At 46.3% G+C, this 26,855-nt stretch overlaps 4 protein-coding genes across 4 annotated transcripts; 3 read left to right on the forward strand and 1 right to left on the reverse strand.

Annotated features, from left to right (window-relative positions):
• The first annotated feature begins 3,230 nt into the window (after positions 1–3,230).
• On the forward strand, positions 3,231–17,203 carry LOC117587330 (aquaporin). Its single transcript, XM_034277966.1, has 5 exons — positions 3,231–3,751; positions 3,784–3,878; positions 12,167–12,345; positions 16,206–16,559; positions 16,643–17,203. The coding sequence occupies exons 2-5, from the start codon at positions 3,863–3,865 to the stop codon at positions 16,829–16,831; spliced, it is 738 nt and encodes a 245-aa protein (XP_034133857.1). The 5' UTR covers positions 3,231–3,751; positions 3,784–3,862; the 3' UTR covers positions 16,832–17,203.
• Positions 17,204–19,480: 2,277 nt separating this feature from the next.
• Positions 19,481–21,447, reverse strand: LOC117587320 (ventral anterior homeobox 2b). The gene is made up of 3 exons (XM_034277954.1): positions 21,188–21,447; positions 20,333–20,484; positions 19,481–20,269 (listed from the first exon to the last, which is right to left on the reverse strand). The coding sequence occupies exons 1-3, from the start codon at positions 21,423–21,425 to the stop codon at positions 19,481–19,483; spliced, it is 1,179 nt and encodes a 392-aa protein (XP_034133845.1). The 5' UTR covers positions 21,426–21,447.
• Positions 21,448–23,190: 1,743 nt separating this feature from the next.
• LOC117584178 lies at positions 23,191–24,239 on the forward strand. The gene is made up of 2 exons (XM_034272948.1): positions 23,191–23,318; positions 23,372–24,239. The coding sequence occupies exons 1-2, from the start codon at positions 23,253–23,255 to the stop codon at positions 24,161–24,163; spliced, it is 858 nt and encodes a 285-aa protein (XP_034128839.1). The 5' UTR covers positions 23,191–23,252; the 3' UTR covers positions 24,164–24,239.
• Positions 24,240–24,525: 286 nt separating this feature from the next.
• Positions 24,526–25,759, forward strand: LOC117583652. Its single transcript, XM_034272114.1, has 2 exons — positions 24,526–24,677; positions 24,740–25,759. Exons 1-2 carry the CDS (start codon positions 24,627–24,629, stop codon positions 25,742–25,744), a joined length of 1,056 nt encoding a protein of 351 aa, XP_034128005.1. The 5' UTR covers positions 24,526–24,626; the 3' UTR covers positions 25,745–25,759.
• Positions 25,760–26,855: the final 1,096 nt, after the last annotated feature.

The raw sequence follows: 26,855 nt of genomic DNA on the forward strand, positions 1-26,855 counted from the left end.
TCCCCGCCATCTATCGTTTCATGGCAGGAAGTGCGCCTCGGGTGTGAGAATCAAACCTTTTTTTCTGTGTTCTTTTATTCTCGTTTGCCGTGGCGGTGGGTGTGCTGTGTGTAGAATGCGAGACGCAGATTTGACCAGTTTTGATCCATGCGCAGAAATTGGGCTTCGACGCCCGCATAGAGCTTGCGATCTCTTGCAAATATTTCCCACGGCGTATGCGTGAAGACAGCTCGAAGACAATGGCAACAAATACACTGAGACACTCGCACACTCAGCAACAAATACACTTACACGCTCGAACACTCAGCCAAACCAAACCGTTAGTCATGGCTGCAGAGATGATGGAGTAGAAGTTGAAAATGTGCAAAACAAATAGCTCAGACGCAGTCCAACAACAATCAAACATATTGAATTGGTCTTGAGAGGGGGTGGAACGGGGACGGGGAAGGGGACGGGGACGGGGAACGTGGCCGGCCAAAAACAATAACGAGAAGAACCACAATGGCAACGACAAACAGCAGTTTGTGAAGCCGCAAGCTGCGGCCTTATTGAAACATTATTTGTGATATACGAGTATGAAGTACAGTGAATGCTCCACCTGACCAACTGGTGACTATTTACAGAGGACTGACTAAAGAGGACTGAATATAAATATGAGAAACTGATAGAGAACTGGCAAATACGTGTACAGATTGTACCCACTGTACTGCACATGTACCCACATGATCCATAGGTAAACGGCTAGAGCAAAAACCATAATCAGAGCGTTGGCAAAATTTGCATACCTTCGACTTGGAGTTGGACACTCACGCATCGCCAGAGACACACTCACACACTTGCGAACACCACAGTGACTACTAACAAAGATTGATGAAGTGTCATGCGAGGGCGAGAGGCGGTTCGGGGCGGATCGAGGCGTTGCGGAGAGCACGAGACAGACAACACTGTGACATTGACCTTTATTTGAATTTTGGTTGTGTGCCCCAGCCCGAATCAATCATCCAATCACACCCTGCCATGCGTATTCCACCTGATTGATCCAATTTCGTTTTTCCCCAGATTCATGTACGCTTATTGTTCGGCCCCGTGCTGTGCACCCGTGCAATTTATTCCGTTTATTAGCTGTCGCCCCCTTCCCGCTCACAAAAGCATAATAACTGTACATAAGTACATCATGCCGCCGAGCGACACACAACGCCAACGCCACAAAGCGCACAAGATTAACATTTATACCCTTTAAGGGGGAGAGTAACATAGATTGTGCGAAAGCTGGTAGCAGAGCAGGCGATGCAGCTCCCATCACTGAAGGTGGTTGGTTGTATAATTGAAAGCAAGGGTATCTGCAGTTGCGACTCTCGAAAGCTTTTTTCCTAGAGTGTCAGTTTGTGATCTTTGTTTTCGTTTTGTTTCGTTTTTTTTTGCACATATAATTGTTGGGGTGGGCAGGGGGTAGCTATTGTGGATTGAATATGTGCCTGGAAGCGCACACGGTAACAGTTACACTTCCAAAACTGTTTCAATGCCACTGGAAGAGTCTGGTCTGCCTGCCCCAGCCTCTGGGCTTTATGATTGTTTTCTTTTTCTGTTGCTGCTGTCGCTGTGTCTCCTCGCATTGTTTTCACAGCACCACAAGACCCGCAAAGTGCAGAGAAAACAGATAATTGGACAAAATACAATTTACATTTTGTTGCCAGCAATTTTTTGTACCATTTTGCTTGAATTTTGCACAGCAGCCAGCACTTCAATTATACACATTCGGGCTGGGGATGTTTGGATCTTTGCTCCCATCTTTACAGCATATTTTATGGGACTCTTGCTGCTGTCAAAATGTTTTTAAATGTAGACGTTCTTCGTCAATATGAAAACCGATTCAATTGATTTATAACAACCATTGAATTTGGTATACAATTCTACAATTACTATGCAATTATTACTCTATAAGAGAGAGGGAGGGACGCAGAGGGAGAGAGAGCCACAAGTGATAATGAGGTCCAGTGGAATACAAAGAGTAAGCTTGCGGATTAAAGCAAATTTCCGACATAAATGAGAATGAAATCACAGCGGGGGGAAAGAATGGTGGCTGAGCATTAGGGGCTGGGGGCGTATCCATATCAGATCTGCTGGTAGTTCGACAGGCAGCATAGACAGCCAGGCAGCCAGGCAGCCAGACACACAGTTCGTGCCATTTTAATGGCCAACTGGCATTAAATATACATAATTACTCATTAAGGCTGGCAAAAGTCGGTAAAAAGTGAAGCCTTACCCCCACATGCGCACAGGCCGAGACGTTGCCAGAAAACAATATTTACTTACCTGTGAGGAGTTCGGCAAATGTCTTGCTTTGTTTTATCAATAAGTTGCAACTGTTGCTCTCTGCCCTGATATAAATAAAACCAGCCGACGACAAAGTTCTTGCCATCAACGTGCAAATGCATAATCGATAGTATTAAAGCTGTGGAAAGTGGTTTAAAAGTGAAACTGATAAGCGGCAATCCAACCATAGCCCATTAGCGGAAAAAGCTGCACATTAGTGCCATAAAAACAAGTGGGGGAACAACTCTTTAAACAGAGGGCAGGGAGCTAGAGGTGGGGCAGTCACGTGCAACGGCTGTGGATTATCACAGAACCAGAACAGTGTTGAGGTGTTGCTGCTGCTGCTACAAAGAGATAAGGTAGGAAGCTTGAGGCGATAATACTGTCTACAGGTTGAACATTTTTGGGATTCCGTTCAGCATGACCGTCACAATTCAAATAATCAACTCATTTTTATGGCCACTTGAGGCCTATAAACCATAGCGCACACCACACACATCAAGTGTTTAAAATGGCGTGCGAAAGACTTTCAAGCAGTGTGCAAAGCAACAAAATGGAAGTGTACTTTCCCCCAGGCTCAATATAATACTGACAGAATATTTCCATTCAGTAATTGTGCTGGAATTGAATTTGCTTATATCAGAAAACTATTGTCCCTGCCCTGGGAAAAGCATAAATTTGCAGTGTGAATCAGCCTCTCCCCTATTTCCATGCGATGAAGTCATCAGGGGACACGTGTATTCTGGGCAGGGCAGAGATCCTGCCATTAACCGTGGGGCAAGCCCCAAAAACTTAAATCTAACAGCCACCGTCGACGCCAGCGCCAGCGCCGACGCTGGCAGCCATTCGGCCGCGACGCCACAGCGCTGTCGACAGAGAGTATATCAGTTACAGGTAAGCGCAAGGCAGCGTTTATTTGCGCCCGAACAGTGAACGTGGTAGCACAGACAACTCAGAGACGGCGAAGAAAAGCGAATATAACAACAGCATAGTGGTTCAGTGGTTCGTGTCCAGGCTGAACTCAAAATAGAAATTCGAAAAGGAAACTTTGGAGCGGTTTAACTTAAACTAATTCAATTGAAAATACCTCGCAGTAAAATCGAGTTATTGTTCGACGCGCTTTCCCATTTCGTTACGCCGGAGAATAAATAATTGGTAATTGCCATTGAGAGACGAGGACAGTCCAGGCCAGTGCAAGTGAAATTGAAATTGACTTGACAAAACTTCATCTGTTGCGGCATTTCCCCTCTGCCCCCTCCTTTACAAGCCCGACAATTGTGCAACCTCAAGACTCTTAACCTTAACAATTACCTTTTGGCCACAAAAGCTATTGGCACAATTCAGTTTGATTAAAGTGCCCCTTTTACTTTTTCTCAAACAATAAAATCCAAAATACTCTGTTCGAAAACGAAAGCAAAACAAAAGTTTGATTGAAGCGCCAACCAACAGCCAACCACCAACCACCAACCACCAACCTCACCCCCACCCACACGCCTTGCTAAACTCGAGTGGCAGCCCGCCTCCCAAGCGTTCCACAGAAGACAACGAAATGGTTGAGAAAACAGGTGAGTGTTTGTCCGCGGAGGTGGAGAGTAGAGTGTAGAGATTATAGGCTGCAGAGGCTGGCTGCATGGATGTGTGTGTGTGTGTGTGTGAAGGTTAAGCACCAAGGCGGAGAGTGTGCGAAATTGATTTGTTTTTGGAGCAAATCTCAATTAAAAATTTCGAATTGCTTGAAAAATGTGAAAGCTTTCTTGAGCCCAAAGACACCCACGGTTCTAGTACAATTTGACTGGCCTCACTTGAGTATTTTGTTGTGACATTTTGATCATGACATAAACAAAATTTTACTTAAATCATTGCAGAAACTTAGCAACACATTTTAGAGCAATTTAGAACAGTGTGATATATAATTAAGCACCAATTTTAGCTCATTTGTGGTAACATTTAGCGCAATTTAAATCTACATTGAAATGCATTTTGTTTTAGTTTTTAGTAACATAATTAGAGCTTGAATATTGAAAGCCATACCGAGTGGGTTTCATTAAAATGTTTACTCAGACCCTCTTTTGCTGCCGTTTTAGTTTTCACTTTCTAAACGAGCTCAACTCTCTTGATCGCCGCGAAAATAAATCATCCCACTCGGTTATTAATCATCTTTAATAAGAAACTTCAAAGACCAGACAACCTCTTTGATAAATCATCTTTTTGGGGGTCCATTGAATTGATGGGAGGCTGTCTCCGCCCATTATCGATATACCGATAACGACTTGATTGCTTGACGATAATTTACACAGCGAAGCATGACAAAGACGGCAAATTAGATGCCCTTTTGGGTAGAGGGGGTTTAATGGTGGCAAAGAAGGCAAAGAAGATACAGAGATGGATGGGACAAAAAGTGAAATGGAAATGGCAGTGGTAGAGTATTATGGCTTTAGTTTTTTGTGTGCGGCTGGGACGTGGCTTCCGTGCCAAGTCCGCGGTCCAAGCTGAAAGTTTGCATGACAGCAAAAGCCTCTAAAGAAAGAGCTAAGGAGAAAGAGCGTAGCGGACATTGATACGTAAAGTAAACAGCAGCAGAAAACTTCATTTCAGTCATTTGAACAATGAAAATGATGATGATGACTTCGACTTCCTCAACGGCAGCAATAAAACTACGCGTGAGAGTGAATGAACTGGCCAGCGAATCGAAATAAGAATCAAATGTGCGATGGAATTCTTCCTTTCTTTGCGTTTTAAACTGCTCCTCGAAGTGTTTATAGCCCCGAGAAGGGTAGCGAAAGTCAAAGAAACCAATTAAGAGTCCAAAAGAAGGCTAACTAATGTTGTTTTCTCTTGCGGATCCACCTTATTGGTGCAGCCCCAACAAGCAATTAATAAAAAAGATCTTAATTGCATTTGTTTTGTGCGCGTGTTGGCTCCCCACCACACCCCACACCCCACACCCCACACCCCACCACACACCGAATTGTAAACGATCCGATCTGCGGCGTCGGGTTCGCTGCCCCGACACCACCGTGGTGGAATTGATAAAAAGTCGAAAATATTTGCCCAGCGCTGAAAATCGAATTCGTTTTCCATAATTGAAATTCTTGGTTCCAGCTAATTAACGTCACACGTCTGCTGTTTGGACAATTGTTTAAACACAAAACTTCAGTATTTGCTTGAAATATTAAATATTTCCAGTGCCTGGGAGTGGAAGTACTGGAGCAGTTTCGGGGGGAATGCTGGCCAACGTCTTGGCGGTATGTGCGTGAGAATTGTGACGCTCGCGGGAACAAAAAACGTGTTTATAATTTCTTCTCCTCGGAGCTTAATGTCTTTACCGCCTCGTAATTCAATGCGTTGTCATCTTTGGCCAACATCGCTGGAAATTATACATGCTCCGTCGGAACGGATAGATGTTAGTTTCTGCTGGAGTTCGCGTCGGATTCCTAGATATTAAATTACAGTAATAATCGTGAGGCAAGTTGACATGACATCACGGTGAAATTGTATTTGCGTTGAGTGGCATTCGAAACAGTAGCACCACACAAAAATACTGTTCTAGGCAGTCAGTCAGGAAATGTGCACACACACACACATTTTTGACATGGCAAAAATTGTAGTCAATGCAGCGTTCCCAATGGCAGATGCTCAACTTGTCTGTTAATCGGATAGCTTATAATTAAGCTAATAAGCTGCCACCGGGGGAGGGGGGCATGGCAAAGATGTTTTTGTTCTCATGGAAAGTTTCGCCGAGCTGCGTCGTAGATTGGAATTAATCGTAAATGTTCTCTATTGCGCAGGGAGAGGCTCAAACTGACAGATCGGGGAGTACGTTGTGCATGTAAATAATGATAATCTTAAGCGGAAATGTTGATTGAAATTCAGGTGAAGGTTTCCCATGGGACAATGACAAGCACAATTAATAAATACTCTCTCAGGCAACAAAAAATATTCCAACAATTTGCAGTTCTTAGAAAATAATTTCGTCTTTCGCTTTGTCGTCACGCTGGGAAAGCCCTCTAGTGGCAGTCTCCCTTTATGCTGCCCGCCCCACCCACAAATGATCGCAAATGATTTAAAAGCTAATCTCCCAAGTTGGCCATAAACCACAAACATCAATAAATATCCCGCAGATTTATGGGCAGTGTTAGCGAGCCCGTTAAGGCGAGCAAAAAGGCCATAAAGATATTTGTACAAGTGCTGGGACACATTCCATCAACTCGCGCACCGCATGCAACATTTAAATAGTCCCTGCCCTGCCACAGACCCATACCCATACCCATACCCCAGGCCATGTGACTAATTAATTTATAGCAATTAATTAATGGTCAAGCGAACAGGTTTCGATATTTCTCCCAACTAAACCATTGCTTGGCAATTTATTATTAATAAAATCATCACCTTACTCGACAAAAGTGCCTACCCCAGGAGAGCGCCAAGGGTTGCGCCAATCCCAGTGAATAATCCGATTAAATTGATTAATTACTATAGATGAAGCGAGAAAGCTTTTGTTTTGCACTTGTACAGTTGGCAGGCGGGAAATTGATGCCAGTGTGTGCGCGAGCTTCGCTTAAGCTGAAGCAATAACAATAAGAATAACAGACGGACAAATATATAAATACACACACACGATTTGCATACGCACGTAAATAAGCCAAGCGAGTGCGCGTGTGTGTGTGTGTGTGTGAGTGTGCACGCACATTAGCCCGGCAGGCCGCACCTCAAACCTAACGGTACAGCAAAAGCTGTGACGACAACACAAGCCAGCGCTTAAGTGCAGCTTCATTTTTCGCTTTTGCCGCTTTCGTTCTCTTTGTGATGCGCTCTCTCCACACTCTCTTCCCGTCTTCTTTGTGCTTGAGTGCAGCAGATTAGAGCCAAAGCTCAAGCTTAAGCTTCACTTTGTGTGCACTCCCAATGCTACTTTCGCTTTCCATGCTGAGAAAATGTTGATGCAGACATTGCCCCACGATATTAATAAATACAATGTCAGTCACTTTTCTTCTTCTCTTCGTTTATTCATTAAAAAAACATGTAGGGAAAAGGAGACATAAGTAAATTAGCAAATTTATGCGATATTCGCGTGTCTCCAGCGAATTAATGAGCAGAAATGTGGGACAGAACTAAAGAAGAGCTAAGAACAGCCGCTGGGGCGCTGACATGGCTCATGTTCTAATAATAAGCAGATAAGTCATGAGTCCTCCCAATAAGCATAACAAGGCGGGAGGACTTAGGGATAATAAAGGGAGTGGTGTGGTGTGGTGTGGCTGGGGCCAAGCCTTTAACGTGGCCTCCACGGGAGCCAGGGCTTGGGCCCGGCACGTGTAGCTCAGCCAGGCCACGCCTGCACCTTGAGTGCATTGCTGAGTGCCCAAGGCTGCCACAAGAAGCACGGAAAGAAAGGGGGATTGGTTTTCCTTTTCCCAGCGACATGTTTTACGAGCTGCAGGATGTGAGGAGCCACCCAGTCGCGAGCAAGTCCATGTCGAGCGGATGTCCGCTGCCGCAGCCACATCAAGTCGTAGCAGCTGCAGCGGTGGCTTTCACCATGGCGGCCAAAACGTGCATTTAATGGCTCAAAGCCAAAGCGGGAATGCCACACTGGCATAGATTCCAATCCCGTCTGGGGATGACTATATTCGGTGCCTGGGAGTACGCAACTCAGCCGAGTCGAACCTTAAATGGAGATCCTAAACTCTGGCTATCCGAAGGCACTTCACTCATCGGTCAGCAGCTCCCCCCGAAATACTGACTCACACACGCCTTGCCTTGTTCTACGATTTATCTTATCGGTCAGTCAGCCTGTTGGACGGCCGGCGGGCCGGCTGGCCATCAGTTCCGCGGGCAATGGTCATAAATCTCTACGGAGAACGAGGAGAGCTCGCTGCAACGGCACATGAAAGCGTGCGAGCCGCGAATCTCAGATTTTATCTAATGCATTGCGAAATACTCCTACTAGAATAATTCCACTCAAGTGGTTTCGTTTTGCATGAAAGGTAGATCAAGATTTCATGGGGTTTACGAGTAACCGGAGAAAGTGCCTGAGATTTCTGGAGGTCTTCAAATGTGCGCCACGACCTTGACATTTGCAGGGCATTAATATGAGCTACTCTTTTATGGAGAATAAGAAATGCTCTTTAAATTAAATATAGGTGAAAAGGCGTATAACAAGTTTATTACCGAATTTCCTTTGTCGCATTTATTACTTTAGCACAGGGTAGCATCTGCTTAAACCCCATAAATATACCCCCCTTAAGAGAGAGAGAGAGTATCAAAAAGTCTTGAAATTGTACCTAAACCCCATAAATATATCCCTTAAGAGAGAGAGAGAGAGTATCAAAAAGACTTGAAATTGTACCTAAACCCCATAACTATACCTCTTAAGAGAGAGAGAGAGTATCAAAAAGACTCTAAATTGTACCTAAATCGAATAAAATAGGAATTGTTTTGATCGTTGTTGTTTTTGCCTTGTTGTCCAACACGGAAGCGAGGCGAGAAAGAGAGTAAAGCGTAAGACAGAAACAATAACGTAAACGAAGCCACTATCTACCTGTTTTGAATTTCAAATTTCCGTTTGGCTGTGCAAAAAGAAAACGGGACAAAGCTATGAAAAGTTCCCCAAGTCTTCGCCAGGTACAGGTACAGGTACATATGTACATAAAGTTGTACATTTGTGTCTTTTGGTATGTGGGTCAGAGCGAAGCAAGTTCTCCTCTTCGCTGGCACTCCAGAACCAATTTGCAAGCGATGACACATGCGGCTGGTATTTCTCGATTTGAAAGAAATTAAATGTTAAATGTACCCACTTGGGGCTGTTTCTGTTTCCGTTCGTGTACCGGCAGATAGCGCAGTTGATAGGAGATTCCGCCCAAGCCCATCCACTAATTAATTTCGTGTCAATCGTGGCAAAGACATTGCGATTGATATGATTGATAACGCTGTGGCAGATGGCGCCAACATGCGGCTGCGTAGGGCTGCGTAATTAATGAGAATCTTCAACGCCCTTAAAATAAATCAAAAATCTATTACAATTAATTCGTCTATTAACAATTAATTATGAAATTGTGTGAGACAAATTAAAAACTGAAATTAACACAAAAATCTCTGCCCAAATCTGGCCTTGCCTGATGGATTGTTTTTTGTGTCTGCGATTTCTGGCCAAAAATATATAATGGAATCCACTCAATGACTCGTCGGCACGCCCTCACCTTCCAATTGATGACTATTGTGTGTAATTGTTGTTGTTATTATTACTGTTATTATTATTATGGTGTTTTTTAATTCCATTTTTTTGTTGTTAAATGTGCCCGCCAGCCAAGAGTAATTTATTGGATTTCGCATTTTCTTCAGACCAATTTCAATGGCAAACAAAAACGCGCCTCAAGATGTTTATGGCTGAGCATTAGCTGGGGTCCAAGGATTGGCACATGCAGGCCTACTGTGGTACAACCTGTCCCGAAGGTTGCCATGACAACTAGCCCATCCCGCAACCCCAACCCCAAATGAGATTATTTTTGGTTCTCTATCTCTCTCTCTCACTCTCTCTCTCTGTCTCTGGCGATAAGACCTATTTTTAGGTAGCACCAACTACTTTATCTTTATGGAGACTTGTTTATGTGGCTTTGCTTCCTGAAAAAAAAGCAAAAAAAAACTCGGAGTGTACGATACAAAGCTCATCAATTATGAAACTGAGTTCAGTTGATAACTTAAGCAAGTAAAAGCCGCCAACAAGCCTATTCCGCAAAGTCGCCCGACAATTACACACGGCAGAACGGGCTGCAAGGCAGCCGGAAAATTCAACTGAAAGTGAGTGATTTTCTCAGCTGAGAGCGAGCTGAGAGGCGCAACAAATTGCTAATTAATGTCTCGCGGAGGTTCCATTGAACTTGAATCGCGATTTTGCAATTCGATTCGTGATTAATGCGGCAAGCCTGGCACTGGCCTGGCAGATGAAGTTATTCATTTCCCCCGCCAAATTATTGATTGATTCAACAATCATTGCTGCTTGTCTCGCTCGTCAATGCGCGTGTAATTATGCTTGACGGTTTTGTTTTATTGAATTAATTTCAATTAGCATTTGTTTCTTAAACGGAATACAGAACAGCATCAAAATGCACCATAAATTTCGACGCTTATGCTAATTGCCTTTCGGCCAATTGCCGATGCTTGTCAACAGGCTGATCTGGTTCCATTTGCCACTCTTATTTATGGCGTTTGTCATGGGTGGGTGTAGCTCCAACGTTGTGGGCGCTGCCAAAGAACTTGAATACTTAGCTCGTCACCTCATAAATACACTATAATTGACATTTCCCATGGAACTTGGCATCTTCTGACACATTTGAATACTTTGAGTTAGAGTTAGTTTAAGGTATTTTATCGTTTTCGGTATTGAGTTCTGATAACAAGCCAAAAAGCGGCGCCACATTTGATTCATGGAAGCAGCACCTAGATGACAGCTCCAGTTATTTATAGCGTTCATTGCCGATCATTGAAGCAGTGGGAAATCAAAGTAATTCAGAGCACGTTGCTGTGCATCTTGAGTGCTGGCCAAAGGTATTTCCACAATCATTTGTTATTTTCACTTTGCGGAAACCATCGGAATACGAATATCCCCAATATTGGATTGCTGATTGCAGTAGCCAACTACTTGTTGACCCTTTCCCTCTCATCATTCCGTATCTGGCTTTTATCTTGGGTGTGTTGCTGCTCGTACAACCAACGTGGTGCAAACACGCGAGATAATTGCCGTATTAAGTCAAGTGTGGAACGGTCTGATTGTGATAACATCGCGACACTTATCAGTGGGTGGCTTCGGGGCTGTGCTTGAGTGACGGGACTGACATTTCGCTTAAGTGACACTTACTTAAACTTGGCCCAGATAAGATTTCTCTTTAAACACGGATTAAATGGGATTTCGCAGAACGAGGTGAAGAGTCAGGTGCCGGTCCTTTTGCTCTAAAAAAAAAATACATTTTATTATTTGAAATTAAAAGGCTTTCGGCACATGCACTCGTGCACAGTGTCTAAATATAAATAGTTTTATTTAAGCAATGCTATTTTTTGCAAATATTTGCCAAAGTGCTGCTAGTGGGCAAATTAATTTACACCTGCTCATTAGCACTCGCCCCAGTCCAGAGGCAGCTTAGGTGCAGAGGCAGCCGCGATAATGACAATAGAAAGGCCGGCCCCCTGTCAGGAAGTAGACACCCAAGTGATATTGACAACAATTAATTAATCAAATGATGCAAATTGTTTGTGAAACCCGAGCAAAGGGCACACAGTAAATCCACAACTGATGATCGTGTTCTTTGTATCAACATAAATAATGCTGTTCGATCAGTTTTCACTTCCCACTGCGTCCAACGTACTCAGTGACAAAGGGAGAGAGAAACAGTTAGTCACAGAAGCTTTAGAAGAAAGACTCAGCGGAGAAGTAAGGATAGCGCGAAAGCAGGTAGCCAATATTCGGTCATTCTTTGCTGTCAGAGAGAGAGAGAGAGAGAGAGAGAGACTGAAAGCTCCAGAAGCCTAAAAAGCCAAACGCAGGTAGCCAGTAGCTGTAATTTCTCTCCACCGAAATCGTACCCATGAGAGAGCAAAGCTCGGATCAATTCTGCCTATTATGTGTAAATTGAATTACTTAAATGATTCGTTATGTCTGCGCGCTGATTGACCAATTGATTGATTGATTAAGTGATGATGAGAATGACAGCGGAAAATGAATACATAAATTAATAATTAATTCGAATTTGGCATGCGCTGTGCAGATTTTAATCGACTTGGACTTGGATTAAATGTATTATTTTTGTTTATTCTTTTTCATTTACTAATACTACGTTTGGTGTTGTTGCTTTATTCCTTGCAGAAATTTCGAAATTCGTTGGCGTCGCTGACATAACCGAAAACAAGAAAATCTGGCGCATGCTGCTCGGTGAGCTGGTGGGCACATTTTTCTTGGTATTCGTCGGCGTTGGCAGCACAACGAGCGGAAGTGTACCACAGATTGCATTCACCTTTGGCTTGACAGTGGCCACACTGGCCCAGGTAAATATGCGTACACTCACACACAAACATCGCTTAATACATTGTACACACAAAGAGAACGCATCGACAGAGCGACAACGACAACGACAACGACGAGATTTGTGATTTGAGTTTGAGATTTCAAATTCAAGTTAGTGCGTATTGATTTGGTACGTATGTACATACGTTCAAGGACACGCCACCGCCGCGTTACACTTTCGGCCCCGGGCATAGAAAAGTGAGCCAAAGCGAAGCGAAGCTGGCGGCACGGCACCGCTCATTCACAAACGTTGCATTTTGGGCAAGAGACATTGGCATTTAAGATCTATAGGCTAGAGCGGCAGGCAGGGGGGCAGGGAGGAGGGTAGGCAAAGCAAACGAATGCAGCTCAAGTCTGCGTGCGAATGTAAACGCACACGAGTACACGAATGCGACTCCGAATACGAATGCGAATGCGAATGCGTAAACGTCTGCGCTGCGCTGCGCTGTGCTGTGCTTTGCTGTGTCAGGCAATTAACATTAATCAACACGCAAAATATGCAATTAGATTATTATGCGTTTAATTATGCTGCTGAAAATGTGACGAGCATTTAAAACGATGTTCGCTTTGCGTTGAATTTATGGCCACAAAAACAAAACAACAACAAAAACAAACCCTAAGTAAGTCAATCGATCAAACATGAAAAAGCTTCTACGATCTACAAAACAGAACAGAACAGAACAGTTCAGATGTGTTCTAATTATAGAATCTGTTATCTGGTTACAGTAAGTTGAAGCCACTCTTCCTCTCTTTGGTAGCTCTCTCTCTCTCTGTATTTGGTACGGGTTGCAGTTGTAATTGCACTCCCTGCCCAAGGAGAATTTACGTCGTCTTCACCACAGAAGGAACCAATCTCTGTCCCTTTCTAGCGCTTGTTTCTGTCCTCCCACAGCGCATAACGTCACCTTCTAGGTAAATTCACCATGCGCTCTCCCTTCGCTTCTCTCTCTCTCTCTTTTCGATTCGAGATCTTTCGATCTGTGAAACTTTGATACGTTCGTTGCCTGCCGCCAACTAATTGCTGGAAAATTAGTAACACGCTCACGGTGCAACTAAGCTCGGTAGCAGGATTACCAATACATAAATGCAGGCACATCGCCGCTTGTCTCACTAATTTCCACCTGGAAGTATTTGCCTGTCTGCCGGTGGCTGGCCAATTAGTTGCCCAACACCCAGGCGAAAGATGCAAGAGACGGTCACGAGATTCGTTTTGCCTGTGCCTGTGGCACGTTTACGGCATATGAGATGTATGAATATTATGTACAGATATTCGATGAGTGGCAGTTGCGGCACGAGTCCGAGTCCGAAACGGATCGAATCGAATCGAAGCTCAGCAGCGGTTCAGTGCAGCATGAATGGAGAATTTCCCAAGCGCAAGGTGTGACGACAATTCCAGTTCGTCAGCGTCAACGGCAACGGCAACGCCATCGTTATCGTTATCGTCGCTGCAATAACTGTTCAATGAAGCATGGCTTGGGCATGGCACATGGCGTCAAATTGAGAAACGTGCTTAATATGCAGTCAATTTGTGCCACGGAATTGCAACGGGGAGGGGGGGGGCGAACTCTGTGCTTAGAAATATCGCTGGAAATATAATACTTCCAGGCGCATTCAATAGAAGATCTTTTGAAGCTCCACATTTGTATGCAAACAGCAACCGGTGATCAACTGACAGACTGCCAAAAGGAAGTGAAGCCGCAGAAAATGCAAATTGATTAGAGTTAAAAATCAAAATAATATAGACAATAGCAAAACAACAATGCGAATGCAGCCAGGCCCATACAGAACGTAGTCAGGCACATTTTAATTTATCGATCGAACAGATAACACACACACATATACACATATACACATACATGTACAAAACTGTCAACTGTATGCGGGTCGTAAATCTGAAATGCCGCCCGCCTCATGTTGCCTAGATGTCTATCGGTGGCACGGCCCGACAATTAGAGGGCTTGGCTCCCACTCTGATTTGTGCAAACAAAATGCTTACTAGGAACAAGATCTAAAGCTAGCGGCCAGCCAACCCCAATGGAAGTTGCAACCTGCTAGGGAGAGATCTGTGATCTCTGATCAAAGCCAAATTAAATCAGACCAACTTGAACCCAACTTTGCCCAATTTCTATGGCAAATCAAGAACAAACATTAAGTGCGTGCAGCGTTCACGTTTTCGTTTCCAATTCGCGATTAGTCGCGACTTCGACTTCGACTTCGACTTTGGCTTTGGCCCGATCCGATTCCGATTCCGATTCCGATGCGAACTTGAATTGAATCGGAATAACCAGTAAGTGGCAGCCACCCCGCCGGCGGCGACAAAACAAACGACAAGCAACAACAGTCGCCAAAGTGCTGCAGAAAGGCAGAACGAAACAAACAAGTTAACATTCAATTTTCAGCTGAAAAGCCATAAAATATGATTTAAGCGCAAATGTCGAGCCGCAGTTTCGAGTTCGAGTTCGAGTTCGAGTTTGAGTTTGGGGGCAGTGCACATGCGTGCACCGATCGATCGATCTCTCACTCTCCACAGAGTGGTCAGCGGCATGCAGTGCGGGGCAGGGGAGACCATGCCATGGCAGACTTGGAGTAGCCAGCGAGCTGGCCTTCGAAGCGGAGAGTGCTGACGACTGACTAAAGATATTCAAAAGAGTTCTGCAGCCTTTACCTTAACGCCCATTCTGGCATTTCGTCATTACGCGAGTGGCCCAATGTCATGTCACTGCAGCAATCACCAAACATTAAACTGCTTTTACGATTATGTTTAGGCCTAGGCATCGGCGATGACTCAGCCCCTGCCTCCAGCCAGTCACAGACTTCACACGCAGCCGAGCCATCGCGATCGCGATCGCGATTGCTTTGCTTGCATATATTCAATTTAATTATAGGCTCTGCCGATCAATTTGATTAATTTCACGACTCCTCAAGTGTGCCATTAAGCGGCGGCAGCGACGGCAGAACAATGCCCAGCAGATAGGCCTAGGCCTAGGCCTAGAGATCTGATTGCGGCGGCAGGTGCAACAAAAGCGGCAACTAAATATTATAGACGGGCACGCATGAGCATAACCAAAATGTCAAAAAGTTGTTCAAGTTGTTCGGATTGTTGTTTGAATTGTTGTTTGCCTGGCCTGGCCTGGCCTGGTCTGGCCCGGGCTTGTACTGAGTCAGTCGATCATGCTCTTGGCTTTTGTAATTAGCGTTTTGTGGTTGCACGGCCAACACACATTTTTTTGTTGTTACCTTTTTGTGCAACATTTTTGTTTGTTTTTGCGCATTGCATTTATTAATTAAACGCAAAGCGACGCACGACATTGGCCATGCGAAATCCATATCGAAATTCAATTTGGCAACTCCAAAAAAAAAGCTCTGCAAAAAGCTCTGCAAATAAAAATGTCGGGCAATCATTGAGCCTGCCTGCACAGCGACCTTGAGTGCGCAGTGCGTTCGATTCATTCATAATATTCATATACGAAGTACTCAGCTGACATCGGTGCGATTTGCTGGATTCGATTTCCATTTACCATTTGCCCAAGTGCCTGCAGTGACTCAACAGAACCGCACAGCACTTTTACTTTCTGCCTGAATCTCTGCCTGAACTTTGCCATCCATCGATCCATCGCTGCTGACTCTCGAGTGCATCTCTCACGTCTGACAAATTGCTCGCATCCGCTGGCAGCACTGCGCAACGCAATTGTGCAACGGAAAATTGGATACAAAACTCAGCTGCCATGGCAAAGGGCACAAATGTGGCCTGTTGTTGCCATTGTTCACTTGGCATTTTGATGGAACCCACAGAGATGCCACAGATAAAAGAATCTCCCTTTGCTCTCTTTTTCCTTTGCAGGGCTTGGGCCATCTCAGTGGCTGTCACATCAATCCAGCGGTGACTCTGGGCTTCCTGATTGTCGGCGAGATTAGCATCCTGAAGGCTGCCTTCTACATCATTGTCCAGTGCGTGGGCGCCATTGCGGGCGCTGCTGTCATTCGGGTGGCCCTCAGCGGCATCGTGGGCCGCGGCCTGGGCGTCTCCTCGTTCGACCCGGCACTGGATGTGGGCCAGGCAGTGCTCATTGAAGCTCTGATCACCTTCATTCTGGTGTTTGTGGTCAAGGCTGTGTCGGATCCGGGACGCCAGGACATCAAAGGCTCGGCGCCGCTGGCCGTGGGCCTGTCGATTGCCGCCGGACATTTGTGCGCGGTGAGTGGGAGCAAGAGGAGTTGCCAGATCCTATCCGATCCGATCCGATCCGATCAGTGATTAATTTTTGTATCGTTTTGCAGATCAAGTTGAGCGGCGCCAGCATGAATCCGGCCCGCTCCTTTGGCCCAGCCGTTGTGCAGGGCATGTGGACCGACCACTGGGTCTACTGGGTGGGTCCCATTGCCGGTGGCCTGCTGGCGGGCGTCCTCTACCGGCTCATCTTCAAGGTGCGCAAGGGCGACGATGAGGCCAACTCGTATGACTTCTAAGACCAGAGGCCGGGACATCCACAAATCAAATATTGTTGTAAATGTTTTGCACCCGCTTAGAGCTAACAGTTTCCGCCCCAGTTTTCCTGCTTTAAATATTTTCAATCCATTTTTCATTCATCCAACGACAAACGCATCGAATTCGATTCACAAAATTCTCCTAGATTAGGCTCCCCCCTCCACACAATTGTGCAATTTTATTTGTTAAAAAATGAAAATCAATCGCCTTGTTTTATTTTTAGTTTAGTAACACCCTAACCCCTCCCCCCTGCCACCCAAAAATGCATACAAATGTATACTGTATTCGTGTAATCTTAAGCTAAATTATGATATGCTATGGCTATGCGCACCAATCGTGAAAACAAATCAAAAAAGTTGAACGATCACCTCGAAAGGCACTTTCAATTGTTGAGCACCAAACAGCAAGCAGCAAGCAGCAATCAGCGCGCACCTCTTTGATAAATTACAAATTGTATTATGATTATGTGTAATAAAAGAAAAACTATGAAAATCACACACCCACCTCCTAGTGCTGCTGTGCTAACTACCACGAAGGGCGGATCCAGAATCGAAGTCAGGAGCATCGCCTGTCTGGCGCCACAGTGTCCCACAGCGGCAATAAGTGGAACCAGCAGTTCCCAAATTCGCAACATTGTACATGCAGCAAGCTGCTAGCAACATGTTGACATGGCATGCGCTAAGCTGATGGCAGCTTGTTGCGGACTCAAGACGGTGGCTGCTTTCCATCATTTTTGTAAGGGAAATGTTGGTTTTCTTGTTTGCTAATATTACATATTATTTGGAGTGTTTTGTGGGAAGAACAATGCTCTAAATGAGCAGCAAATGGGCACAAAACTGTTACATTAAGACCCAAGAAATGCGCTTCTGGCATCCTAATTAATTTCCCACTTGCCGCATTGAACCTCCATTACAATAATCAATCCAGTCCACAATCGGTCCATTACGACTAACAGACGCACAAAATAAACACTGCCAGAACAAATTAGCGTAAAGATGGATCGATTGTGAATATAATTGGGAAAAAAAGAACATAATGGAGCTGGATCTCGTGGGGGGTAACCCAGTTCCGTTCGTGCCTTTGGCGTACAAAGATGTCCGCCAAAGTAGGAGTGTCCGTTCTACTCATTGTGGTCGCATGCTCGACCAGTGAGGTACATCATCGTGAAGTGAGGTCATCTTTAAATAGGATTTAAATATAATCTCAAATATGGGACAGGTCGCTGCTAGGATCGAGTTTACCAACCTGGTGTGCACTTCCTTGGACAAGGCGTTCTCCGACTTTGAGTACTGCTATCTGAGGTCGGTCAATCGGACGTACAAGTATTTTTCGATTAAGAGTGTATTTTACCAATCCCCGATTACGAAAGTTAAAGTGAGTGAAATGAGTGCCTGAATTAATGCTAATGCTCTAATCCTAGGTAAATTTGTCGCTCCACAAGCGCTTCAATGGCTATAGGCCGTTCTTGTACAATGTCACAGTGGATGCCTGCAGATTCCTCAGGAATCCGCGATCGAACCCAATTCTCAATTTTTTCTATGGTTTTATTACTCCGTATATAGGCAAAGTTTCGTGCCCCTTCAAGGTTAGTTCTAGCTTCCTACAATCCATTAACAAACGATACTGACAGGCTTTTTGGTTTGCTTCCAGAACAGCTTGTCCTACGATAAGATAGCTGCCGAATGGATAAATAAGCAAGTTACCGCAGTTCTGCCATTTCCGGAAGGGGACTATATGATAGAAGTGAATTGGATGGCCTACGACATCAATCGAGCTATAACCAAATTTTATGCCACTCTTTCTTGACCATTCATTTGTTGTGGTGCCTGAACGAAGGTGTGCAATGTGTCTCAGGCCGGTATGCATCTGCATCTATGAATGTTTGATGGATCAGATTCAACTGGAAATTCAATGTATACTCAACTCTGAATCCAATATAGAAAAAGCCTCGTAGCTGAAGCATAAAGTTAAAGCAACCTGAACAAATTAGCGTGAAGATGAATCGATTGGGAATATAATTGGGCCGAAGCTCGTTGGGTACTCCAATTCGCAGTTCCCCTCGAGCCTTTGGATCGCAAAATTGGTGTTGCCGTGCTACTCATTGTGGTCTCATAAGCAGAGAGATCTAAAATCGAAAATATCCTGGAGCAGGTCCTTCGATAAAGCATTTGACGACTTCGAGTACTGCTTTCTGAAGTCGCTGAATCGGAAATGTAAACTGTACCAAACGCCAGTTAGGAAAGCTAATGTGACTGTAACACCGAAGGAGTTCTGTTCTCTTCCTTGTGGGTGTGGTACGCTCTACAAGCGATTCAGTGGCTACGGCGGATGCCTGCAGATTCCTCAAGATTCCTCAGTCCTTAACTTCTTTTGTGCCCTATACAAATACGAACCATCGATGTCCCCACGAGGTAAGTTCAGGCTAATAGTGTTAAAGCTGTCCGTATACCAAGTGTATTTACGCTGGCAGCATGATGTATTCATGGAAAAAGTACCTACCCAGTCGATAAATGGCCAATTTGGGGATGGGGATTATTTGATAGAATTCAACTGGATTGCCAACCAAATTATATTTCACTCTCTCTTGAGAGATTATTATTATTATTATTATTAAATAAATCCTTAGCCAATTAGTGGTCGCCTGCAACCGCCGCTGCAGCCGCTGGATCCTCATCCTCGTCGTCCAGCTGCTCGCAGTCGATGTCGCTGCACTCGGACTCCGATTGGGTGGACTGTGCCTGTGCCAGTGCCTCGTGGCCATAGCCTGTGGCACCTCCGGCGGCTGGCAGGCTGCGGTGTTGCAGAAAGTTGGCACTGGCATTGGCATCCCCAAAGACGCGCTCCAACTCGGCCAGGCCGTTCGTGGTGCTGGATTCCGCTTCTGGTGGCAGAGTGGCGTACTTCAGCTGCAGATAGCCATCGCTCTGGGCATGTGGCGGGGCGTAGTAGCCACCCACATAGGACTTGCAGCGCGGCACATAGCCAGCGCCACCGCCAGCGCCAGCGCCAGCGGCGACTGTCCCCGCCGGCGACTTGGACACACCGAAGGGCAGGGCAAAGTTGAGGGGCTGTCCACGGGATAGGATCGCATTGCGAGCGCTCTCCATGACACTGGGTCCCGGCAGTGGTGGCATGCCGCCGCCGGGCGCATACGGACGCATTGTCGGGCTGTGGGCTGTGGCCGCCGCCGCCGCTGATGGCATGGGAGGAGCGGATCCACTGCCGTTCAGCATGATGGACTGGATGGGTGTGGGGCCGGCGGGCGTTTGGCTGAACAGCCACAGGCGATCGCCCACCACCATGGGGCGGGCCAGTCCCCCGATGCCCAGCTGAGCATAGTAGTGGGACGCGAGGGTCTCCACATCCGACGTGTACTTGCGCTTCCACTTGGTGCGTCGATTCTGGAACCAGATCTTGATCTGCACCGAGCGGAGGTGTGGAGTTAGTATGGGGCAGAGTCTGCGATTGAGTCGTGTCCTCACCTGCGTCTCCGTCAGCTCCAGCTGCTTGGCCAGCGCCGTTCTCTTGGCCACCGACAGATACTTGCCCCGCTCGAATTCCGTTTCCAGGGCCTTGATCTGTGCCGCCGAGAAGGCCGTGCGCGGACGCTTCTTGCGATCATCGCCGTTCATCGCTGCAAGCGTGGGGAATTAATTGTGAAATTATTTTGCCACTAATTCACACTCATTGCTACCGACAGGGGCCACAACCGATGCCAACTATTTGCTACTAATTGTAATTAGTCGATCCGTTTACCAAGGCTGTCCCCCCAGTTCCCCCAGTCCCTCTGTTCCTCTGAATCTTCTCAATCAGAATGCTGCATCTCATTCAGGCATCGCTTCTAATTGGCCACTTGGCGTGGCATTCGCTTGGCTTGACCGAAAACAAATTGTCACATCAATTCCTTCTCTACGGGTGGACTAGCTTTTCCGCCTTCAACTTTTTCCCTCCGATTTTCTTAACTCTGTGACAATGGCATCATTAGCTGCGTGGCGGTTTTTCAGTCACACCCTGCAGCTAATTTTTGATCATTTGTTTCTTGAGCGCACAGCGGACAGATGAGATCACTCAGCAGCTATGGCGACGGCAGGAACCCCAAGTGTATCGCTATGAAAATGTGAGCTATATAAATGAGACGAGGGCACTCTTTGGGGTCAAACTTCTCAGTGTTTATGGGAGGCAGAGGATAAGATAAGAAGAAGGTAAGTTTTGGTGACATTTGCCACTTGAGGACTTGAGGACTTGAAGACTGAGGAAATGCCTTGCAGCTAAACCAAATCCCTAGTCTCTGCCAGCAACAGTTTTGCGTGCCGTCTGCCACTTGCTTTCATACGCACCGTTGCCATCATCTGAGGCCATGTCAATATCACTTTTGGCATCGTCCAGCGCATCCTCCATGCAGCTGGACGTGGCCGGACTGGACACGCGCGACACATCACAAATGCCACTGCCACTGCCACTGCCACTGTCATCCTGGGAGGCGGCTTGCAGCTCAAAGTTGCTCGAGGGCTTGGCCAAAATCTGATCGATGGAGAAACTGTGCGGAAAGCGACGTGCCGCCGATTGGGAGTTCATATTTGAAACGAACAGCGCGCGTCGAGTGTGTGCGGAAAACTAATTTGAATATTTCGAAGCATCCTGCGCACGACGATCGAGAGTGCCGCCTGGCTGGGGGCGTGGCATACTCTCAGCCATCCTCTCCGTCTCACTCTCGCCCTAGCCGTGTGTGGCTGCCCGAAGGAGCGAGAGCAACAGCCATAGCCACACATGTGATGTGTGGATTTATTTTTAAAACATGTGTCCGCAATCGTATTGGGTTTTGGGCGTGTCTTTCCCCTATACTTTCGGATCTTCTTGGCTTGCCTTTTTCTTGCTCGCTGCTATGATTAAGAGCCATAATTTTTGGCTAATTGTCTACAAGTAGCGGCATTTAATATTTCGATGGCATTTCTCACTGTCGCTGATTAATTTGATTTGCAGACACGTGTGGCCGCTCGCTGGGAATATTTGTAAGTTATTTGAATCGATTTCCATGCCAGTCTATGGGCAGTCTAAAACGTTCATTAATTCCAAATTATCAGCACACATTATTCAGAGCAGTTTCGAATCTTCAGTGGCTCCTCGGCAATGGCTGTAGTTCCCAGTTGGCCAGGAGCCAGCTGCACGCCGCTTACTGCAGGGTGCCGGTGGCGGTGGCGGTGCCTGGTTGGCGTTGTGATAACGTCTTCATTATTCACGCACGATTTGAGCAAAATATGTGAAAACACGTTAATTAGTAGCCAGAGAGTGAGAGAGAGAGAGCCAGAGGCAGCGGCAAATCTCTGGCAAGGCATCCATTTAGCAGGGCTGTGCTGTCATTTTGATTTAATTTAATGAGAACACTCGACGTCTGTGCCCCTGCCCGCGGAATGGTGCTGGGTGCATGATGGCAGGGACAGGCAATGGCTATGGGAACGCATGCCATGCCCGAGTGTCGCGAGCATTCAGATCAAAATGACAACTTAATTTTCATAATTGCGCTTAATGAATATTCGACTATTGCTTGCCATATTTCAAATTCCGCTGCCATCCGCGGGGAGTGTGTGTGTTTTGGCTGCCTTGTGGCATCTCTTTCGAATCAATTAACAATTTGTTGGCCCTTTGGCCAGTTGTGGCATGGCATTCCCCGATCCCTAGACCCACTCCTTGGCGCTTTTGGTGGTTCCCATCTGATGGTCTCGCATTTAACATTAAATGGAGCACAACCGTGTCAGAATTGAATTAATAACCGCGCATGCATCTCCATTATAAATCATCACTTCTCGAGTGTTTGTCAGTCGCACGCAGCATAAATCACAGTCCAACTCGAAGACGGAGCACCCCAGTCCCAGTCAGAGTCCCAGTCGCGTGGTGCAGTCTGTCCATACACTTTTTTGTCATCGCACTCCGCTAATGATGCACTCAGATGGGTGTCGGGCATCCACAGCCACATCGATCTTCGGTTTAAACATCTGTGGCAAGTTCGAGTTTCCTGACACTCCCACGCCATTCTTGGTTTCCGATTACGCTGTCAAAGGTGAACATTGGACCTTCCCTTACTCTCCACTCTCCGGTGGAGGGGCGTGCATTGAACTCTTTGTGGAAATTGTAGCCTGATTAATTTGTGGGGCTGTCTGTTTGTTTGCCACAATTTTGCCCAATTTGTGTGACAAACTAATGGGGCAGGGCAGGGACACTACAGAAAAAAGGGTGTCTGAAAAGGGTGTACAAAATGTGTTGGACGATTTTTCAAGCAATTTGATTCCAGGAATAGCCAGCCAGCAAGCAGCCTTGGCCAAATATTTCATTCCACTTTAGTTAGTGTTTTATTCTTTTCTTTAGTCGCAAACGGTAGAGACTAAACACAAATTTTATTTGCCATTTATGTTACATTTCGCCATGAATCAAATTATTGCGGTGGTGTTTGTGGGCCTCGGCTGCCTTTTTAGCGTAAGTTGCTGACTTTGCCAGGCTTTGACTCTGGCTGACTTTTGCTTTTGCAGGTGCTGCCTGTGCCTGCCATTCCACTGCCCGACAAGCATAGCTCCATCACAGCTCCAGGGATGGGCCTGTTTCCGGCTGCGTATCAGAGCAAACTCCGCACAGGGGCAAAGCCAGAAGCAGCAGCAGCGCTCGCTGGTCGTCCGCTGACCAAGGCTGGCCTCAACTTCCTGGCCAAGCCCAAAGCTAAGCCAAAAGCTGATGAAGTCACAGCAGCAGAAGCGGCGCCAAAAATATCCGCCAGAGCAGGCGGTGGGCAGGTGCGTGGCAAGAGTCTGGAGAGAACGATATCCGTGCCCCGAATGCAGAGCGATCATATGGGCAATTGGGTGTTCAATCCGTGGGGCGTCACCTTCGGCGTGCTGTGGCAGGACACGCGAATGCATTACCAAGTGCAGAACAGCATGACAGAGATTCTGGAGGATACGCCACACGGCGGCCACTACAATCTCAATTACAACTTTAAGCAGACGAAAGTGTGCAGGGGCAAGTCGACGATTTACAACAGGCCGCGGGTGTACCAGTGGCTGCAGCGGCGCATCGTGCAGGAGACTACGCCCAACTTCGATGTGTTCAGCAAGTACAGGCCCATCTGGTTGGATCTGCGCCGCGAGCTCTACACGATGGGCAGATCGGAGTCCTGCCACATATCGGCAATGGACGACTGGCTGCTGTACAACAACTGCGCCATATTGCGGAATATGCGAATGGAGTACATCATACCCAAGTATCCGTTGCATCAGATCGCCTATTGGCATACTCACTATAGGAAAGAGCTGACTTATAGATTGTGAATCCTAGCGGCAGATTTCAAACTGAATATCAAAATCATTAAAAAGTCAATCAATGCTACATGTGTGTGTGCGGTAATCTAACGGAATTCTTGCTGGGGTGTGCATCGGTCATTCTGCACTAATGGGTTAGAGCGGGACAACTATTGAGTGCAAAAAACATGCGTGCCGTGCAAGCTCATTCCTGATCTGCTCTCTCTCTCTCTCTCTCTTTGCTCCATTCACGCTCTTGCAAGTGAATGCAAATAGAGCAAAAGCAAAAGCACGAGAGGTGAGAGAGGATCAAAAGCTTCTGCTTCTGTTCTCTCTCAACAAAAACCAAGCCTGTCATTCGATTGTCGTCTACTTTTCGTTGCCTTTACATTGCAAACTAGTTCAAACTGTGACACAATACAATAACAGCATATTTACTTTAATCATTAAAAACACTAAACACTAAACACAACAACACAACAACACAACGGCAATGATGAAGAAAAATTATCTGGTGTTTGTTGGCATCGGCTGGCTAATTAGCGTAAGCTTTTGCCACATTCCAAACGCAATTTGCTGTCCAAAGAATCAAGTTTTCCGTTACAGGTGATGCTTGCCATGCCGCCGCCTCAACTGAGTTTTAAGGATCCAAACAGAGGATTCCATAATATCAGCCAAAGGGTCGTACTGGAGGCACACCAACGCACCCGCTCGTGGCTTTCCAGCGCCATCGAACTGGAAACGCGATCAACAAAGTCCCCGCGCACGGGCAAAGGAACGACAAAAGCTCAGCTTCCATCTGCGCTCAATGTCTCTGGACATGATGTGCTGCCAAATAACAGCAGCAGCGAGCCTGACGATGGGCTTATTCGTCTGTTTCCCCAAGCCTTGCCAGCAGCCAGCAGCACAAAGTTGCCCGGACGCCTGGCCATCACAGCACACAGCTTGAGGGCCAGGCCAAAAAATGATGGCCTTACGATACGTTACAGGGCAGCTACAGTCGCCACGCCACCCACCACCGAAGCAGTTCAGAGCCTTAACGGCAATGGAGAGCAGCAAACAACAGACAGTTGGCCTCTGAATCCTTGGGGCGGTGTCAACTTCATGCAACCGCCTGTGAGCCGGAAAAAGGGGAAAAGATCCAGAACGGATCCTGGTACGTTCAGGCCCAGTAAAACCAGGTCCTATTACACGACCATCTACTGGTGGTATCCCGTGCTTACCGATAACCCAAAATGGAGGTACATACCAGATCGTGTCGGCGTCACCAAGGTGTGCCGCGGCAAGTCCACCGTCTACAATGTGCCCGTCGTATACAACTGGCTGACGGTACGACTTCGCAACAAAACGATGTACGCCCGGCCCGTCTTTATGCCACTCAGAAAGGAGCTCTTTGACTTTGGCCTCTCGGAGATGTGCCACACGAACGATACGCGCGAGTGGTCCGACTACATCAATTGTGCCATCATACGGAACATGAGGATGGAGTACATGATACCCAAGTATCCGCTGCATCAGGTTGCCTACTTTTATCCCACGTGGCATGGCAGCACCGCTCATCCACAGGGACATTTTTCTACGCACGGACCTGGCTGGGGTGGCGGCAAATAAATAAATATGCCAATTGTGAACAATAAATGTGTGTAAATATAAGAAAATACATGTAAGAAATCGTTACTCAGTGTAGCTTCTTCAGCTTGCCCCAGCCAACTAATGCCCGCATTTAATTTCATTCATAAAAAAAAGAGTTCCCCAAGTGTGGGATGACAGATATAAATATTAATTAAGGAAAGCAAAAAATAAGAGAGGGAGAGAGAGAGAGAGAATGCTGCCTGTGAGTACGAGCATTATTAATTTAATGTGCGCTCGTTTCGAATTTGGTTCCCGATTCTCGGTTCCCATTTCCCCGGCTGGTTGCCCGTTGTTCCAAGAAACATGTTTGGGGCGGAGTGCGTGGAGTTGAAGGCGTCACTCCGTCATTCCGTGTCGTGTTTATGCTCGCAGAGAGCAGACAAGACTCATAAATTACAACCAATTATCAAATTAGATTTGTACAAAACATGCAGTTTAAATCATATAAAAGTGATCTCTTCTTTTTTTCTTTTCTCTTTCTTTTTTTTTTAACGACACAATCGAGCAGAGGGAGCTTCCCGCTCGGATTTCGTGGGTTTTTTCTTTTTGCTTTTTTATGGCCAAAAGTAGAATCGATTTGGTTGCCTGTTGCCGACAACTTTCCACGCGGCATTGCAATCGAACAAAAATTAGCAGACAATGTGAGCCCTGACGGGCGGCGGGCAATTAATTTGATGCAATTACTCAGGCCTTGCCGTGGATCTCCACGCAACTGACAGATACTCTAGAGTAGAGAGTGCCGCACTGTGGTGTGCCTGATGTTGCCACCTCAACGCATCGATGGCCCTGGGATCTGTGATGCACAGAGTTGAAAAGTTTTCTCTTCATTTTCCACAAACCATTGTGGACGGGCGCTGGCATTTTAATGAGCCAAACGCACTCACCCCTCGTCACGAGTGGCGGCAAATTGGCCCACTGAAACGGGCTGTAAAAGATCGGGGAGTGTGTAGTGTGGGGAGCACTGCCATACGATCCTCCATGCTACTCTAGAGAGTCTACTAATTGACATCGGCAATGGCTGCTGCTGCTGCTGCTGCTGCTGCTGCTGCTGCTGCAGCAACTTGTACGCTTGTTGTCTGTGTGTTTTGTC

Source organism: Drosophila guanche, unplaced genomic scaffold, assembly GCF_900245975.1.
Source record: "Drosophila guanche unplaced genomic scaffold, DGUA_6, whole genome shotgun sequence".
In the NCBI taxonomy this organism is placed as follows: domain Eukaryota; kingdom Metazoa; phylum Arthropoda; class Insecta; order Diptera; family Drosophilidae; genus Drosophila; species Drosophila guanche.